Here is a 19350-nt window from a genome sequence, read left to right on the forward strand (position 1 = left end):
TTAACTCCATGTTGGAAGATCCCACCCCCCCACACCCGCCCCCTGGACTGTGCGTGTTTGCACTTCCATCGGCCATTGGCATTGGCGGTGTATCTGAGGCTGGTTTCCCCTCAGTGTAAACAGTGTGTGACAACCTTTGGTTCTTTTTGCTGACAGGTAGATTTCCTTAAGAAAAGAATATAGCTCAATGTAATTTTAATTTCCATTTCACTTATATTGAGTCTGAACATCTATTTATGTCTTAAGGACCATTTATTTATATCTTTTTCTGTGAACTTTTTATGTATTTTCATTTTTCTGTGATTTTTTTTGGTGCGAAGATTGTATTTTACCTCTTTCTGAAGGGCTGTGTAGCCGTTTGAAATTCTGTTTCTCTTATAATTGCTTCCTTAAGAATGGCCATGTGGAGTAATGTTTGGTTTTTGCATGTTCAGAACTGTTTGTCTGTAGCTTTTGAATTTGAAGGGATAGTTCAGCCTGATAGAAAATTCTTTTTCTCCTGAGTATCTGTTTCTGATGAGTCAGAGTCCGTGATCCTTTTCTTGGTGTACGCTGTGGTTTTTTTAATCTGTAGGTTTATCTTATTTCTTAAAATTTCTTTTTTTGTATTTTACTTTTAAATAGTTTCTGTTCTCTTGTTTACTTGTCTTTGTTTAGGCCTTTGTTGCACAGGTGTTGTATGTCCTTTGTCTTCTCTAGTTATTTTGTCTGACCATGTTATCTTTTTTCCCCAGTTTTTTGCTTTTCTCTTTCCCGATCTCTGTGTCTGTCAGTGTTTTCTGCATTTGTCTCTTGTCTCTTGTCTCCGTGTGGCATCTTCTCACTTTGTCTTCATGTCCCCTGCCCCATCGTGGCTTCTGCAGGTTCCTGCTTACCGCCTCCTCTTAACCCGCTTATCACCTTCTTTTGTTTACCTGCCTGTTCTCTGAGTGATTTGTCTATTGCAGTTCTTTTATTTCTGCTTTGGGGCATCCCTACCTGGTAGCACTTACCTCATATTCTGTTTTGTTTTAATTCATGATTTTCGATTATAGCTTTTGTCTGCTTTGTAACCACGTTGTACTAATGTGTTTTCTTTGTTGGGAGTGTCCTCTGCTCTTTCCCAAGCCTTTTTTCTATAAATATCTGCATGTGGATTCTGTGCTTGTGCCTTTTTTGTTAGTCATTTTTTACTTGGATTTTCCTGGACTGAGCATCTGAACGAACGTGGGGTGGGTAACTGTGGAGCCTTGGCCAGGCCTTTCAGACTTGGTCAGGACCCGTCCCTCCCCTGCTGTAGCAGTGAGCGGGCACGCTCTGTGATAGCACTGCTGAGTGGCCATGCCTTCTCTGCCTCTTTGACCTTGTCTTATTCAGACTGGGCTTGGCAGATGCTAACACTCACCCTGTGTTCTCTGTTCCTGCACTGCCATCTGTCACTAAGGGAAACATTTCTTGCCTTCCAGTGTGATCACTTCACTTTTAGAAGGTGTATATTTGCTGGCATTTTCTAAGATCTGCCACTCTGGGCCCCAGCTGGGCACTTCCCTCACTTACTTCCTCTGCTTTCTGCAAGGCCTGGACTTTTCTCCTGCCCAGCCCTGCTAACAGCTCTTCCACTTTAGGGCAGCACATGCTCATTCTGGGGGTGTATTGTGCCTGGAGACGGGATACCTGCAATCGCTGATCCCCTGGGCATCCCTGCACTCTCCCTTCCTCCCATTAAATATATCTGAGATTTTACTTTTCTTTGTGATTCTTTGAATGGCATTTATTGACTTAACATTTTGTTCATAAAATAGGCTGTACCAAGAAGCAAGAGAAACCTATCTTGATCTGGATAATAAAGTAAGGACTTTAAAAAGATTTATTAAATTGCTGGAAGAAATAATGACTCATAGATACAAAACATATCAACAATTTAGACGGTAGGTGCATTTAAAAATATTACCACGTATATAATTTTGTACTTTCATTTTCACATTGTCCTTTATAAATAAAAGTCAGTTGAAAGAACTTTATACAATCCAGTTAAAGAAGAAACTGCAGTGCTTCCTGTATTGGTTGATACATAGGGTCCTATGATTTAATCAGAATTCTGGCTTAGAAGGGATTTGCGTAGTGGGCTTATCCACTTTTTCCACTATTAGATCCCTTTACTAGATAACTCGAGATGGCTTGTTCGGTCACTGCTTACGTAGGTCCTTTGAATAGGAGCTCACTGGCTTTGAAACAGCCTCTTTTACTTTTGGACACTGCATGTTCTTAAGGGATACAAGTTTTGATGGGACCTGTTGAGGCAGTATCTCAGTTTACGATCTGATTGAATGATGTGGCTCCATGGATGTAGAATCTGTTTTGTTTACTGCTGTGTCTCCAGGACCTACTACTGTGTCTGAAATATAATAGGAAGTTGATAACATATTGGTTCAAAGAATGAACACAGGATCAGAGAAATGTATGTACTACCTGGAAATATTCATACTCTCAGGGATAGATTGCCCCCCCCCCCAAAAAAAAATTCAAAAACAACAGAAATAAATCAGAGGATAGGTTGTAGGAAGGGATGGCTCTTGACCTACTGGTATCCAAGGCAGTCCTAGTCTTTTTCCACTTAACCTCTGTTTTCCCCAGTGGTATTCCCTCAGTGACCTGCTTTTTACCAGTCTTTATACCCAAACTCCATAATCCTGAGACTATAGAATTAACAGAGTGCTTTTTTTGTTTTTTAAGTTTATTTCTTTATTTTGGGAGAAAGAGAGAAAGAGCAGCAGAGAGAGGGAGAGAGAGAATCCCAAGCAGGGTCTGCACTGTCATCACAGAGCCCGACGCAGGGCTCGATCTCATGAGCCACAAGACCATGACCGGGGCCGAAATCAAGAGTCAGATGCTCAACTGGCAGAGCCACCCAGCCAGCCCCATGAGACTATAGAATTAAAGAAATACATCTAGTTCTAGTGCATATGAGGAAACTCAGATAATTCCATAAAGAGAAATAGGCTTTGCACGTTTGGCCCGTGTTCCTTAACTAAACTATAGGTTAGTTTTTGAAATGTGTGCTTCAGGTTTTTTTTTTTAATATTTTTTTTAATGTTTATTTTTGAGAGAGAGAAAGAGAGAGAGTCAGAGCGTGAGTGGAGGAGGGGCAGAGAGAGAGGGAGACACAGAATCCGAAGCAGGCTGCGGACTCTGAGCCGTCAGCACAGAGCCCGACGCGGGGCTTGAACTCACCAACCGAGAGATCGTGACCTGAGCCGAAGTCAGACGCTTAACCGACTGAGCCACCCAGGCGCCCCTGAGATGTGTGCTTCAGTTTTGTAAGCATGTTATTAGGACTTCAATTCTGTAGGATTTATCTTTATCTTTGTGAGGCTGCTTGTAAGTTCCATTGAGTGGGACCAGAGCAGCCTTTAGTCGAGGGCCAGCTCTTTCCTACCCGTGAGGCAGCGCCCTTCGGAGTCCTCCACTGCAGCGTACCTTGTGAGGAAGGAAGCTTCTGCCTGTGGGAGCGTGAACTGTTCTGGCTCTGGGCAGTCTGCGGGGATCACTTCTGCTGCTTTGGGGTGTTGCTTGCTCCAACCTCACATACGCAGGGAGAGTTGTCAGCTTGACACTAGTGCGCCCTCTGTCCACCCTGTGTCTAGCCTCTGCAGTTCTCCCTGTGCGGCACTCTCTAGGCTTTAAGAACCCGAGTGCCTTGGCCTCCCCAGACTCCCAGCTCCATCTTCTCAAACAGGGAAAGCTCTGGGCTCTGCCTGGGTTTCCGCCCCCCTTCACTCTTTCTGTAAGTAGTGACTTGGGACATCTAGAAGGCCCAATTCATTTGCTTCCCATATTTTAGAGATCACTTTGACTGGAATTGCCTGCACTATCTGATGTCCAGTCTGAAGACTTATTTCATTTATTTTGTACAATGTTTTGGTTGTTTCAGGCTAAGTAAATCCAGTGCCTACTTCTGCCTCTTTTCCGGTAGCAGTAGGATTTGTTTTTCTATTGTATTTAAAATATTTTCTGGGGGGTGCCTGGGTGGCTCAGTCGGTTGAGTGTCCGACTTTGGCTCAGGTCGTGATCTCGCAGTTCGTGAGTTCAAGCCCTGTGTCAGGCTCTGTGCCAGTAGCTCAGAGCCTGGAGCCTGCTTCGGCTTCTGTGTCTCCCGCTCTCTCTGCCCCTCCCCCACTCACGTTCTGTCTCTCCTCTCAAAAATAAATAAACATTTAAAAAATAAAAATATTTTCTGTAAAAGTATTCGTCTTACAGTCTATTACCTTGATATGTTTCCTCACCACCAAAATGGCACCAAATGGCAAGAACCTTGCCATTTTATGAGGACAATCTCTCTTAGACATCCCATGATGAATATCAGTAGTGAAAGAAAGAAATGTCAACACAAAATTCTGAAAACCAGCTAGCAGTCATTGCTGTGTCACAAAAGAAAACTCAAGCTATCGGTATTTTCTGGGATGGAGATTTAATGTAGTTTAGGAAGGGAATTAGGAGAGATAATAATAAACTGATAGTTACTCTGAAGAAGCAAGCCTTAGACTCATTAAGGAGCAGAGTTGTTAAGAAAAATACCAAGTTTCCTTTCATCTAGATCTTATTTTCTAAATACCATTCCCTCCTTGGAGAAATGGCTGATTCCAGAGCTGGGCAGGGAAGGTAAACGTGAGCCTCTTGCTACGCCAGAAAGTAAGGAGGTGCTTGGAAGAAACATAGAGTCATGATAAAAGAATGTAGGAAGCAGCCTGAAGAGGCTCCCACTGGCGAAACCTGGGCCTGCCTGTTTGAGGGCAAGAATATGGTAATCCAGAGAATAAAATAAGAATCTGTGACTCCATCCCGATGAATGGAAAAGTGAATAAGTAAATAAATAATTGAGAAAGAAGGGAAAAGTTTTCCTTACAGTGGAATGTCATGTGATTAATGGAGTCTGCATTGTGCCAGGCTGTGGGTAAAGTATTATAGGTACAGAATGATTGAGCCCTTTTTTGTCACCATAAAGTTAAGAGGAGATAAGCACATGGATAGGCGATTTATTTATTATCTTAACACTACTAGAGTTTAATCTCTCGAGGGCAAGATTCATGTCTTCTGTATTAGGGTGATATCTCATGTAAATTGCTTGAATGATTGATATATTCATATGGACTCGCTGACCTATATTAAATGTGGGATAACATCTTTATTCATTTTATGATGCTTGTTTATTGTAAAAGGAAATGAAGTGGTAAAAATGTGGAGACACAAATAAAACATAAAGATGGGGGGGAAAAATCTTAGAATCCTACCTATTAAATGGGCAACCAGTGTTAACATTTCGGCATATCCCTCTCTGGTCTTACATGCTAGTTTAAAGATCATGCTGAATATACAGTTTTTATATCTTTATATTCTTTTTAATGTGCCCCATTTCTTTATTCCAAGATGTTTGACTTTACGATGCAAATTATACTTTGACAACTTACTATCTCAGCGGGCCTATTGCGGGAAAATGAATTTTGACCATAAGAATGAAACTCTTAGCATATCAGTAAGTATCTTAACTCTTTGTATGCTAATCGTTAGAATTAGCTGCTGCATTTCTTTTGATAATACATTAATAGTTTTAATCTATTATCTTTGGAAAACAAAAGAACTTACTTTTAAGGCTGGTGTTTGCCAGAGTGTTGAAAATTAAACTGATCACTAGCTAATGCTGCCATTGTAGCGTTAGGTACATCCCCCCTGAAAACCACTATGAAGATAATTAGGAAATTTATTTTCAGTGACAAAGGTTTACCCTCTTTCCACTCCACAGGTTTCTTTTTAAAACTCATACAGCATTTTAAATTATGTGGGATATTATAGAAAGTCCATATTCTCTGGAAGCCACTATAAGGAATCCCAAGAAAGGATTTCTCAGAAGAATGTTCTACCCCATGTAATTGTCTGCACTTACTTATTTCTGAATGCGTCCGTAGATCTAGCCTCAGTTGGATAAGCAAAGCCACCGTATTCAACTTTGTGGGGTCTGTGTTTGTGGATCCTTCATAGTTGCATGCATTGAAAGAGGAAGTATGGGATGTTGCATTAAAAATTGTGTGGCCAAGTCAAGAGCAACCAAATAATTGGGGCAAAATTTTTAAGTAATTGCTTACTGCTCTTAGTTGCCATAAATTTGTACTTCATTTTTAAAAAAAATTATACTTCATTTTATACTTAGGATAAATAATAATTTACAGTACATGTATATAAGACTCATCTAAATTTTTAAAGAATAATAATAATTAAGAGAAAGAATGACTGTGCATTTAAAAATGGTCAAAAGGCTTAAATAGAAGCTTCATAGAGTATCCAAATGGTGAATAAGTACATGAAAAAGTGTCCAATATAGTTTTTCATCAGAAAAATACAAATTTATATCATAAACAATGACTGTCCTGCTGCTAGCAGTGTGACTAAAACTCAACGCCGATCACATATTATGTTGGTGAGACTGTGGGCTTGGAACCCTCATGCCTGGCTAGTGGGAGTATAATTTGATAGAACTAATTTGGAAACCTGTCTCACAGTGTCTGTGAAAGCAATTCCACTCTTCAGAACTCTTCTAAAACTGATAAACTTCGTCTGATTGAATGGTGATGATTAAAGTCAGAATAGTTGTTACCTTTTGGATTTCATAGTGCCTGGGAGAGAGCACCGGGGATCTGCTGAGATGGTAGAAATGCTCTAGGTCTTGATCTGAGTAATTACGCAGGTAATTGAGCAGAAAACTTAAGCTTTATGTTCCTCACTGTATATGAATTAGACTCTAATAAAAATGAAAAAGAGAAAATATTAGGAGTGTTTGGATAATTTATCCCCAGAGCTAATTGTGCAGGACAACTGAAGCTATTCCTTCTGCATCATCATCCCTGTTATTCAAAAGAATATTACTGTTTTAAGAATCCTGAAATTCTCTAGTCTTCATTTTATAAATAAGGAAACTAAAACCTAATTAGTAATGGACCAGGGGTAAAATTTAGATCTCTACAATTAGTCTAGGGCTTCGTTTATTAGATTGATGTAAAATGCAGTTTGGGAGCAAAAGACAGTATCTAGTTACTTAGTTCTTGCTTTTATGTGGGGTATTTTGTTTGGTTGGGTGGGTTTGGTTTTTTACTACTTAGTTGCTTTTTCATTTGGATTTTTACAGATTCAGACTTATGGATAATAAATGTAAAATGTCAGTGTGTGTAACTTCAGAATGTTTTTATAACCCTTTGATAGGAATGCTACTTGAGAGGTGATTTTTCAAACAGTGGAAGAGAAAGTATGTGAAGCTACAGGTCTGCTAAAGCACATGATAAAACTTTATGATAGAAAACCTGATGGTGCTCTGCTTTTTTACCTTGTGGGTATGGTATATATGTATGTCTGGAATTCTATCCAAATGAAAATAGAATTCCTTCTAAGTTTTTTTTTAATGTTTATTTTTGAGAGAGATTGAGACAGTGCGAGCCAGGGAGGGTCAGAGAGAGAGGGAGACATAGAATCTGAAGCAGGCTCCAGGCTCTGAGCTGCAGCAGAGAGCCCGACGCAGGGCTCGAACCCACAAACAGTGAGATCATGACCTGAGGTGAAGTCGGCTGCTTAACCAACTGAGCCACCCAGGCACCCCTCTAATGTTATTTTATACTGTCTTCCCAGCGTACTGTGTAAAAGAGTTTGTTTTTAATTTTATTAATTGCTTTTTTTATTGTCCCCATTTGAATCTCTTTTGGAAGAGATTTTATGTTTCAATCATTGCTGCTTTTCTTCTTTGGCCAGTGTGAGCCTCTAAGTTGGTCCTGTTGCCTTTCTGACATTCAGTAATTACTTTTAAAGAGGCTTAACCACTAGATGTCACTGTAATTCAAGTAATGTAAGATTATCTTGGCACTTAGAAATGTTGGAAAAAAGAAATAAAGAAAACAATCTCATTCACAATACCGATAACAATAAAATATTTAGGAATAAATTTAAGGAAGTGAAAGATCTATACACTGAAAACTACAAGACATTGATGAAGGAAATTGAAGAAGACACTAATAAGTGGGAAGGTATCCCACAGTCATGGATCAGAATTAATATTGTTAAGTAGATGTCACATCACTAAATGATTTTATTCTTTTTTTCTTTTTCTTTTTTTTACTATAAATTCATTCTTTCTAATTCTAGCCAATGTTTTTTGTAAAGACTTTAGTTGACTTTTGCTGTACTTTGTTTCTTTGTTAATTCTTGGCAGGTTCAGCCTGGAGAGGGAAACAGGGCTGCTTTCAATGACATGAGAGCCTTATCCGGAGGAGAACGTTCTTTTTCCACAGTTTGCTTTATTCTTTCTCTGTGGTCCATTGCTGAGTCTCCTTTCAGATGCTTGGATGAATTTGATGTCTATATGGTAGTGTGAAATTTTGAATTCTGTAATCTTTGTTGTTGGAAATGTGTATTTTGAAAGGAAGCAATGTTTTGTTTAGTTTTACCCACAGAAGGGATCCTGCCTGACACTTCAGTCCGTGATAGGTGGTAGGAAGGAACAAAGAGTTTTAGTGTTCTCCCTGCTGCCCTAGAGACCCCATCCAGGCCGTCAGCGTCTTCCCTAGTTTATTTCCATCTTCCATTTTAACACAGAGTTACAAGCAATTCCTTGTTTGGACGAACGGCAGCCACTGCTGATTTTCTCCCTTTCTTCACAGCTACACTTTTTGGAAGAGCAATAGATATAACACAAGGGGCAGGAACATTTGACTTCGAAATTAAAAACCTAGGATTAAGACTTAACTTACCCGAAGGACTTGAGGCAAACTATTTATCCTTTTGGGGGTCTCAATTTCTTCATGTATAAAATGATATTACTCATCTTTCCTACCTCAGAGGGTTATGGTGAGACTCCAGTGAGGTCTTCCGTGCAAATGCACTTACAAAGGTGGAGGCACGGAGTAGGCCCTCCCAAACCGGCTGTTAACTGGCCTCTGTATGGTTCCTGGCTCATTCTCTCTAAACCCACTATAATCTGGGTTTAGACTACAGTACTCTAGCAAAACTTGTTTAGCAAAGATCACAAATGAACTTTTAGTATTATTTTAATTCTGTGAAGGAGTTGACACCACAGACCTATCCTGCATCTCTTATAATGTGCATTCTGGCCAGCTTCTGCTCTCCTCTTTCCTGGTTCTGGTGTGTTCCAAGCTGCTATTCTCCTGAAATGTGTGAGGTCCTCTTTGTCTGTTTTTGATACTGTTGTTGATTTTCCTGGATACCATACCCTGCGTACGTCTTCACGCTACACCCCCCCCCAACCCCCCCCCCCACACACAAACACACTCTAACTGCCACCAACACTACCACTTACATTTGGATACCAGCAAATCTGAGTGTCTCATCCTGGCCCCTCTCTCTCACTCCAGACCCATATGCCCAACAGTTTCGATGTCATCTGGCATGACCACGCCTCACACTCAGCAAGTCTTCCACTCAGAGCCTCTTCCTTTTCCTGAATCCCCTACCTTGATTGGTGGCCAATAGCCATTACCCGCCCAGTTACCTTGCTAGGATACCTTTGATGTATCTGTGATCCTCCCTTCCTTTTCATTTGCCCGTCACAATCACATCTGACCTTTCGAGTCTCTGCTCCTTCCTGTTACTTGTCCCTGTCTTCTCACCCCCTGCCTGTCATAACTGCCTCCTGTACAGACGCCCAGACTTTAATCTTGCTTCTTCCTTGGTTCCTCCCTCACTGTTTTGCCAGGTTTATATTTCTAAAATGAATCCCATCATGGTCACTCACTTGTTTGGAACTCTGTGGTGGTGAATTATCTGGGATAAAGGTTTAGTTCTTTGGGTATCTGTGAGACCCTTCCTGATGGAGTATCTACCCACTTTGTGGCTTTCCTAACTACTTACGATTTTTAAACACTGCGCCTCTGCGTGTTGTGCCCCCCTTTGTCTACTTACCTTTCAAGGCTTGGTTTGGATGTCACCTTTATGTCACCTTTGTGAACACCAGGCAGAATTAGGAACCTCTCAGAACTCCTTTGCCACCACCCTACACCAATTCACACTGTTATTTTTATTTTTTATATTATAGAATATATTATTATGTAATTTGTACTATATACATTTACTATTACATAGATTTTTATACATTTTCATTCTGTTGCCATCTCCTATTCTCATGTCTGAATCTTCTACCAAATTATACCTTTTTTGGAAGTTACCAACTATGGCTTGATCATATTTCTACCTGTCTGATGCCTGGCCCATAAGTATTTAGAAAATGCTCATTCATGGAGCATTTTAATCCTGTTTAATCCTTCAGTGTCATTTTTTTCCCCGTGATAACATTGCTGCGATTGCTTAGAAATTCTTCTGAGAATTGGCTTCAGAGCTAAGTCACAAATCGCAGAAGATGAGTGTTCTTTCCATGCAGTGATTTTGTCCAAAATGCCATTTTGCAGCCTTATCTCTTATCTTATTTGTCAAATTTAATTCTGTTCTTTCTCTTTTAGAAACTTAGTGGTTCTTTTTTAAAAAAATTTTTAGTGTTTATTTATTCTTGAGAGAGAGAAAGAGACAGAGCACAAACAGGGGAGGGGCAGAGAGAGAGATGGAGGCACAGAATCCAAAGCAGGCTCCAGGCTCTGAGCTGTCAGCACAGAGCCCTACGTGGGGCTTGAACCCATGAACTGTGAGATCATGACCTGAGCCAAAGCCAGACGCTTAACTAACTGAGCCACCCAGGCGCCCCTGGAAACTTAGAGGTTCTTAATCAAAATGGCATTTTGCCCCATTGGACCTATTCAGAAAAATGTACCTAAGTCCTGAAAACCAATTGGAAGCAAATGCATACATTTTGGTGGTTTGGCGGCTTTGTTATCAAATGATAGGCCTCCTCAGGGCAGTGTTTTGAAAGGAAAGCATTCTACTTGAACAAGCTCTCGTTATTTTTGTTAACTTTAAGTTAGGTTGCTTTACAGATATGCCTGAGGGAAGAATTTATATAATACAAGCCATTGAGCTATGCAACCAGGATGTTAGTAACCTGTCTGCCTCCAAAACAGTGTGTTCTTTTTTTTAAATTATTTTTTAATGTTTATTTATTTTTGAAAAGAGTGAGAGACACAGAACACAAGCAGGGGACGGGCAGAGAGAGAGGGAGACAAAGAATCCAAAGCAGGCTCCAGGCTCTGAGCTATCAGCACTGAGGCTGACGTGGGGCTCGAACCCACAAACCGCAAGATCGTGACCCGAGCCAAAGTCAAACACTTAACCGCCCCCCCAGGCGCTCCCCAGTGTGTTCTTAACCACCATGCTGTACTGCCACATAAATTTTCAAATAGACCGTTAAAAATATATGCCTATAATAACATTTGTTTATGTTTTCAACTTTTCAGGAATTTTCAAGGTAGGGAGCAGTACTTTGATTTTTTTCTTTCTCTGATAATTGAACTCAGAAAATGTAAGCACACACAGTTTAATTTAGTTTCAAAACCTGTTATAATGAAAAAAAATTAATTAATTAAAAAAGCCCTGTTATAATGAAGCATTATTTTTCTATACACTGGTATGCTATTTAACTTAAAGATTGAATGGAGGAATTGGTTTGTAAATTTACATTGGTTCAAATTGTACACATTGTAGAAGGTGGTGGGGCAGGGTCAGAGGTTTTAAAACACCTTAATCATTGAGGGACATTTTGACAGAATTAGTAACTTTATAGCTGGTCATTTTTTATGTTGTTCTCCTGAGGTATTAATTATTACTGTACAAATTAGATTCTATTTTGTAACATTTAGTTGTGTCTTTGGGATATTTGTTGATTATTTTAATTGCTAAATATATTTGAGGGAGGGAGCTATATTTACTAAAACAATCTGACTATAGAAATTACCTGGAAGAGACAGGTATTGTTATTTTCCACTCATAGTTTTGGATATTATCTTTCCCTGTAAGAATAGTTTGGCATCATCAATAAGGTAGTAGATGATCCCTGGATAAAAATGCAGGAGTTGGTATCAGCCAGCAGAATGCTGCTTTTGCAGGAACGTGATTAATGCAGCAGGGACCCTAACTTTTTTCCCTAGGACATGGTTAACCGGAGAATTGCAATGGATATGATACTCAAGATGGCGGACTCCCAGCGTTTCAGACAGTTCATCTTGCTTACCCCTCAAAGCATGAGGTAACTTCTCAAAAATTCTTCTGTGAATATATACAGCAAGATATAAAAGGGGAAAATAAATCTCTTATAATCTAAATTTTTAAAATGCAAACACATAAATCACCAATATTAAGAAATAAATCAGTTCCTATGTCAGGAGATCTAAGATAATTTTTCCTTTTTAGGTACTTAAAATTGTATTTTTATTATCTCCCTTCCATAACAAAACCAAGTTGATTGAAATATGAGTACTGACTTGTTATTATTTCCATTTTGACTCTGTTCCTTTGTGATTATCATGACCAACTAATAAAGTAGTTTAATTTTACTAATTCTGTTTAGACTAAAGACACGATTCAGGATTTCCCTAGTCTTGGCTCTTTTCCCGGTGACTTACGGCTACCAGTCTTTCTAAATAAGGAGCTCTCCCCTGCTGGCAGTCGGCATGGTGTCACTTAGAGTTGATACTCTGCCTCTAAAGCGGTCACTTGGTCCTAGGGAGATTTAAGTTTGTGATTGGGAATTTTCAGGTAGACAAGATTTAAGTTTGTGACTGGGAATTTTCAGGTAGACAGAATTTCCTGGCAAGACAAGAAGAACAAGAGTTAGAAAGAGCTGGTATATAAATCTCATTTTCTTTTTCTTCTAAACTGAAAGCCCCTGGCATTTAGCAGGAAGTTAATTTTTAAAAATGAAAACAAATTATTTCTTGATTGCAAATTATATTTCTCCTAGAACTCCTGATATTCAACATATCCCACATTAGTAGATAGGGTAGATTTGTGTTTTCATGAGGTAGGAGTAGAATTTGTTTTAATGTGAAAAAAATTTCCTAGACGTTTTGAATAATTAATTTTACTTCCTCTAGTTCACTTCCATCTAGTAAACTGATTAGAATTCTTCGGATGTCTGACCCTGAAAGAGGACAGACTACGTTGCCTTTCCGACCTGTGACTCATGAGGAGGAAGAAGACCGGAGCTGATCTGTAGCTGCTGGTGCCACGGGCTGCATCGTCACGTGGAAGATTTGTAAAGGGAAACAGTTCAGGAGTCTGTGATGAAATAAAATGAAACTGAAGATATTCCGAAATAAGAGAAGCTCCTTTATACATCCGGCCCGAATAAAGTATGTAAATAAATCTAGAAAGCCTACTACAACCAGCAATTTAAAATTACTGTTACTTTACTTTGAGAAAATTAATTTCATAGTACTGGTTTTAAATCTTTTTTTTTTAAGTTTTTTTTTTAACCATCTACTTTTATAGATTGTTTTTCAGAAGTAAAATTTTGTACATATGTACATGTACATATCTGTTTAGTTTGGGTTCATTTCTATGGTATTTTGTAAGAATTAAAATAAAAGTTTGAGCACCTGATTATATTTAGTTTTGTTTTCCCGAATATCACATTCTCATCGCAGGTGGTGCGCAGGTGGTCTGGGGACGGGGACCAGTTTACAGTGGATTTATTGTCTGTCTGTGCTTATTAATGATGAGGGGCCTGCACAGGAGTATAAAGCTTTGGTCAGAATCCCTGTACAGGTCACTTTGTATCATTAGAGATATAGCTATAGATTTGAGCTGTACTTTTAATTACTATATCTCGTTCAAACTGAGGATGCCCTCTGTCTGTATGGCACTTTGAAGGAGCCCTGGAACACCACAAGCTCTGACACAGTGCCTTTCAGAGTCCCCTGTCGTCCACCCAGCTAAGCGTCTAACCCATGTCACAACGGGATTGTGACACAGCACTGCACCCTGACCTGCAGCCTGTTTGCCTGGTTTACGACCCCTCAGTCCGCTGTCTGGGGCTCCTGGGCTCTGGCTCAGCTGAGAGGACCCAGGCTGGGAAGAAGGTCTGGGAGAACTGGGGGCCCCTGTGGAGCAGGAAAGCAGCCCAGAGCCAAAGGCCAGCCTGTTAATGGGAACTGACATCAGTGCTATCAAAGACCTCTCCTGATGTTAGAGCTGGCCTTGGAATGATAAAATCTAGCATATTGTAGGAAATGGTATTTATCAGCTTTTTTTTTTTTTTTTAATCTTTTTTAAGAGGGCATGAATAGGACTTCTGCCTGGATTCTCTGTGTTTGATACTAGGGTAAGTGCTAAAGTTTTAAGACAGACATGGGTATTCAAGAAGCACTTCCTGTATTGCCAGCAATAAATATTTATGTAATTGAAAAGGACGTATTTTAAGAAAAACGGTATTTTAAAAAACAACAGCACTTCTATTGTTACTGAGAAAAAATGGATTTTGTTTTTTATTTTAGGGAAGGGAGTCTGATTTAGCCTTAATGTGAGATCAGTTGGCAAACTGCTTTTCTAATCTAAGAATTTATAGAAAGAGGAGATGTATGCTGAAAGTTTTAAACATCCCCCATAACCATACAAAGTCTGACCTTTTAAAGTTATGTTTATAACTAATTTGTATCAAAACTATTTTTTAACATACATGTGCTTTTTCAAATTAAAAAAATGAAGAATATACCAAATGCATAAACTTAGATTAGCTAAATAATTTTTGCATCTAAATCCTTACGATAGTTTTTGAATGTTACGGTTCTGAGTGCAGAGTGGGAAATAAAATCCTCAAGTATCTGAATATCTTTTGCTAAGAGTTGAGGATTATTCATTGCTTTAGCCTCACAAAGTTTTGGTTTCAACTATCATAAGTGAAAATAATCTCGATGTTCTAATTAATAGTAACATTGATTAATTAGAATAAAAGAAGAAAAAAATTAACTATATGTAACTTCTAAAAATAAAGCTTAAAACGTGTATGTATGGGGTGACTTCACTACATCAGAGGGTTCCTCGACCTCTGGTTTATCATCAGGGCTGAACTGAGGAATGAAATCCCAGGAAACAAGGGGCACATACTCCCTCGGACTCTTCAATCCTACCTTCTCAAATCCGTGGGATGGACGTGATTAAAACCAGTCTCAAGATGACAAATACGATGAGTTTTAGTAAACCAAGATATAAATAATAGTTACTCAATATTGAAGATTCCACTGAAGATTCAGTCACTGCCTTCTTGTTTAAGTATTTTCACTTCTCCCGTTCTCTAGTGCTGCTTTTTTTTTTTTCTTTCCTTCACATGTCTCCAAAATGTCTCAGTTCTGAGTAAGAAACTATTGTCTAGGACTTGGGCCGAATCAGAAGTGTTTTCGACTGGTGGAGCCCCAAGGATCCCGATTTCCTTTGTACAGGCAGGTGTGGCACAACTTAGTACGAAGTATTGTGTCCCGAGTCAGTAATGTTCCGGTTAGATTTAGGACTTGGTTTTACGTCAACACAGATAGATGTACCTCAGCCAGCTCAGACTTTCTGGAGAACTGGTTTGAAACTTAGAGTTCTATGAGTTCATAGGGTAACAGATACTTCATGACAGGAGCTAAATGGCTGTGGACTTGAAGATCCATCAAAACAGTATTTAATAGGAATAGCTTTTGTTTAAAGAGTGGTAAACTAATAGGGTAGATATAAATTCGCTGTTTCTTTGAGTCAGCAAACGAAATGTTCTGTCCTAATTATATATAATATTGATACCTACCCTATTACATTTTGGCCGGGGCATCTGGATAGAGTCCATAGAAACAACTGTGGCCTGAGAACACTCACTGATCAGCAAGCTTAGAGGGCTGTTGTTCCCTGATTTTCTGCAGTATACGAATGTAGAGATTAATTCATGCAAAAATGATGAAGTTCCTGCCATGTGCTTATAGCACTTTAAAGCACGGGGGACACTCCTGTGAGTAATACCAAATCTGCCCTCATGGAGCTGAAAGTTATAATTTCCAGGTAACTGTAATTGCTTGCATAATAAAGCAGGGTAAGGAGTTAACAGTGGAGGGGAGTGGTATCTCAGAAGCCCTGTTAGGGGAAGACTTTGCAGAAGGTATTTAAGCAGAGCCTGAAACGAGTGAGAGAACGAGCTATGGGAAGACCTACCTAGGGCAGCAGTTCCAGGCAGAGGAAATGAGGGCAAAGGCCCTCTTGCGAGAATGAACTTCGTGTCCGGGAATCGAAAGGCTCATGTTGATACAGCTTCATGAGCAAAGGGGATGAGGTTCAGAGGTAGGCAGAAGAAAGATCATTTGACGTCTAAGGAAGTTTTCAGACCTGGTCTAGTGAACCTATTTAAAGACTCCTCCTGGCTGCCGTGGGGATAGAGTAGGGTTTGGGTCGTGGTAAACAGAAAGCAAGCCCTGACGGTGGTCCAGGTAAGAGGTCATGGGGACTTGGGCCAAAGTAATGGGGGGAGAAGCATTTAAATTTGAGATCTAGAGGCAGTGGAGTTGCTGGTAATACTGGGGAGTTGTGAGAAAAGAATCAAGGGTAATTGGCCTGGGGTGATACGGTGCCTTTCACAAGGACAGCGAAGGAGTGGACGAGGAGGCCAGCACACTGCTACTTGATGAGGAAAGTCACACTGGCGAGTGTGAGAATGGAAAACTCCACTTAAGAGTCTGAAGATCTATAGTTCACCTGCAAGATGCTGAGAAAAATCCAAACTGTGTGCCCAGAATACTGGAGAAACGTAATTGCTTGCAAGAAAGGACCTACGGGAACCCTACGCTACTGTATTTAGAGGCTCTAATTGACAATCAGTTTCTCGCCATAGCCCTACACATCCTCTGCCGTAGGGCTCTCTGAACACATCTGTTTACGCATGTGTTTTACTTCTTGACATTATTTCCAACCGTGTGGAGAAAATTCTGCTCTTTAAGAAAGAAATTCAGAGACACCTGGGTGGCTCAGTCAGTAAGGCATCTGACTTCAGCTGAGGTCATGATCTCACAGTTTGTGGGTTTGAACCGTGTGTCGGGCTCTGTGCTGACAGCTCAGAGCCTGGAACCTGCTTCAGATTCTGTGTCTCCCTCTCTCTCTGCCCCTCCCCTGGTCACACTCTCTCTCTCAAAAATAAACATAAACATTAAAAATTTTTTTTAAAAAAAAGAAAAGAAAGAAGTTCATATTATTCATCCAGAGACTGTTATCCCAAATGAGTGAATTATAGGAAATATGATTTCTTCAAACAAAAGGATTCCCTTGTAAAAAGCAAGACATGGAATCATATTCCCTTGACTCTGGATGGGTTTTTGACTTTCTTGTCACCAGTAAAATGCTGTCTGTGGAAGTGGTATTTCATGACCTGGGGTCAGGTCAGAAAAAACTATGAGACGTCCAGCCTCTTCTTAGGACTACTTGAGCTGGAGCCTGAACCACCATGAAAGTCGCTGAGGCCACCGCGGTGTGAGAAAGCACAAACTGGCCCCAGATGTGGGGGGAGCCCTGAGATCATGGGAAGAGAACCCCCGGCTGCTCCAGACCCCTGTGTCAGCTCAAGCTGCCACAGGCCTGCAACTGCAGGAGAGACCCCGAGCCAGACTCCTCCACACCTCTCTCAAACTCTTGCCCCGCAGACCATGGAAATAGTAAAATGATTGCTTCTATCTCAAGCCACCAGGTGTTGGGGGTGAGGTGTTGTGGAACACCGGTGACTGAACCACTCCCATTACTCCCCACCCCCAATAACTACTCCGATGTGATATTTCCTTTTGTTTCAACATGACTTCAGTGTTCTTACCATGAGAATGCGTTGACGTTTATATATTACACCCTGCAAGAGATTTTATTTCTCTTTTCCCTGTTCGGCATGTTGCTGTGCGTGCATTGTTGCTTCTGGCCACTGTGTAGTATGCCTAGGATGCATCGATCACACTTGACCTACCTATTCCTCCAGCGATGAGCCGCCAGGTTGCCTGCAGTTCCCCCACACGCTGTCACAGACATCCTGGGACACGTCCCCTTACGGCGCCCTGTAGGTCTGTGAGCACTTCTCCGGGCAATAAACCCAGAAGTGAGCATGCTGCCTCCCAGAGCGCCCGCGCACTTGCTCTAGCCAAGCTCGGCTGCACCCGTCTACACTACCGGTGCCGTGTTCACTTGCTGGCCCAGTCCCCACATTGTATTTATGAAAAGAACGAGTCGGGCTGCTGGAGGGTTGGGTTTTTTTCTCTCTCCATAATTGCTCTGAACATCTCGGTGGCTCCCTTCCTTCAGGTCTTCCTCTACATGTCACCTAACCACTCAAACAAGTAGTTACTGCTACGTGCCGTCGCTGCCCATCCTTCTCAGCTCATGGTTCTTTTCTTCACTGTTCTTACAGGTGGACGTGTGTGTGTGTGTGTGTGTGTGTGTGGTGTTTGGGTATCATTTGTCTCCCCCCGTGAGAAGGGCGTTGGGTGCGTAGGGTGCGGCCAATGAAGATTTGCTATGAATGCATAGCCAGAGTCTGACTTAACCGAGTACCATTCTAAGGAGCCTCCCCGGCTCCTCACCCCACCTCCCCGTCACTTAGTAGGGGGAGAGAATATCGGGGGGCACCGAGGCTCTCCCATCTCTCCCTGCCCCCACTTTGGACTCACCAAGCAGAGGGGCGAAGGACATTCTATTAGCACTTGGGACGGTTCTATCAGTGTTTCAGGTACCATCGGCGTCCCGAGTGTTTGTGGTGAGGTGTGCTTGCTCACAGCTTCTTGTTGAATGGCTGCGTGAAATCGTTAGGCCCTGGTCTCTGGTCTGACTTAATGATCCTAAGACAGACAAAGGAAGAGTACTTAGAGAAAAAAAAAAAAGGCACGGAATAAAAAGTGAATAATATATAGCACTGCCCTGTCTGATACTGTAACTATTAGCCACATGTGGCAAATAATTAAAATGAAAATTAAGTTCCTGAGTCACACTAGCCATATCGAAGTACTCAATGGTTACATGAAGCTGGTGCAGACGTACACATTTCCATCACCCCAGAGAGTTCTGTTGCACAGCCCTGAAGAAAAAAACAGCTCTAGATACTTTCTGAAAATCCCAACCTGCCTTTAGAGTTCTTGAGGGAATCTTTTCCACCTGCCTTCCTCCGGGCTAAAAGGGTCAGCATTTTGTTCTATCATTAAAAATAACAACCAGTATACTTTTGACTTGGAAAGATAGACGTATTCTTTCCTACGGGCTACTTTTGGAGGACACTTAGCTGGCTGCATGTGTCGTCCACATGGTTCTGAAGAAGGTGATGTGTCCTGGGGCACCTGGGTGGCTCAGTCAGTTAAGCGTCAGACTTTGGCTCAGGTCATTATCTCGCGGTTCGTGGGTTCGAGCCCCTCATGAGGCTCTGTGCTGACAGCTCGGAGCCTGGAGCCTGCTTCGGAT

The 19350-nt window shown here is 40.9% G+C and overlaps 1 protein-coding gene across 2 annotated transcripts in view; it reads left to right on the top strand.

The window, feature by feature from the left end:
* Positions 1 to 13512, top strand: part of SMC6 (structural maintenance of chromosomes 6) — a 73852-nt gene extending 60340 nt beyond the window's left edge. The window contains exons 23-27 of one of the 2 annotated variants that reach the window (XM_042982461.1): positions 1782 to 1907; positions 5404 to 5509; positions 8225 to 8377; positions 12060 to 12157; positions 13005 to 13512. In XM_042982461.1, the coding sequence (XP_042838395.1) occupies positions 1782 to 1907; positions 5404 to 5509; positions 8225 to 8377; positions 12060 to 12157; positions 13005 to 13119 (598 nt within the window). In that variant the 3' untranslated portion in view covers positions 13120 to 13512. The remainder of the gene's footprint in view (positions 1 to 1781; positions 1908 to 5403; positions 5510 to 8224; positions 8378 to 12059; positions 12158 to 13004) is intronic. The other variant, XM_042982462.1, reaches the window with a different exon arrangement.
* Positions 13513 to 19350: the final 5838 nt, after the last annotated feature.

Source organism: Panthera tigris, chromosome A3 (assembly GCF_018350195.1).
Source record: "Panthera tigris isolate Pti1 chromosome A3, P.tigris_Pti1_mat1.1, whole genome shotgun sequence".
NCBI lineage: Eukaryota > Metazoa > Chordata > Mammalia > Carnivora > Felidae > Panthera > Panthera tigris.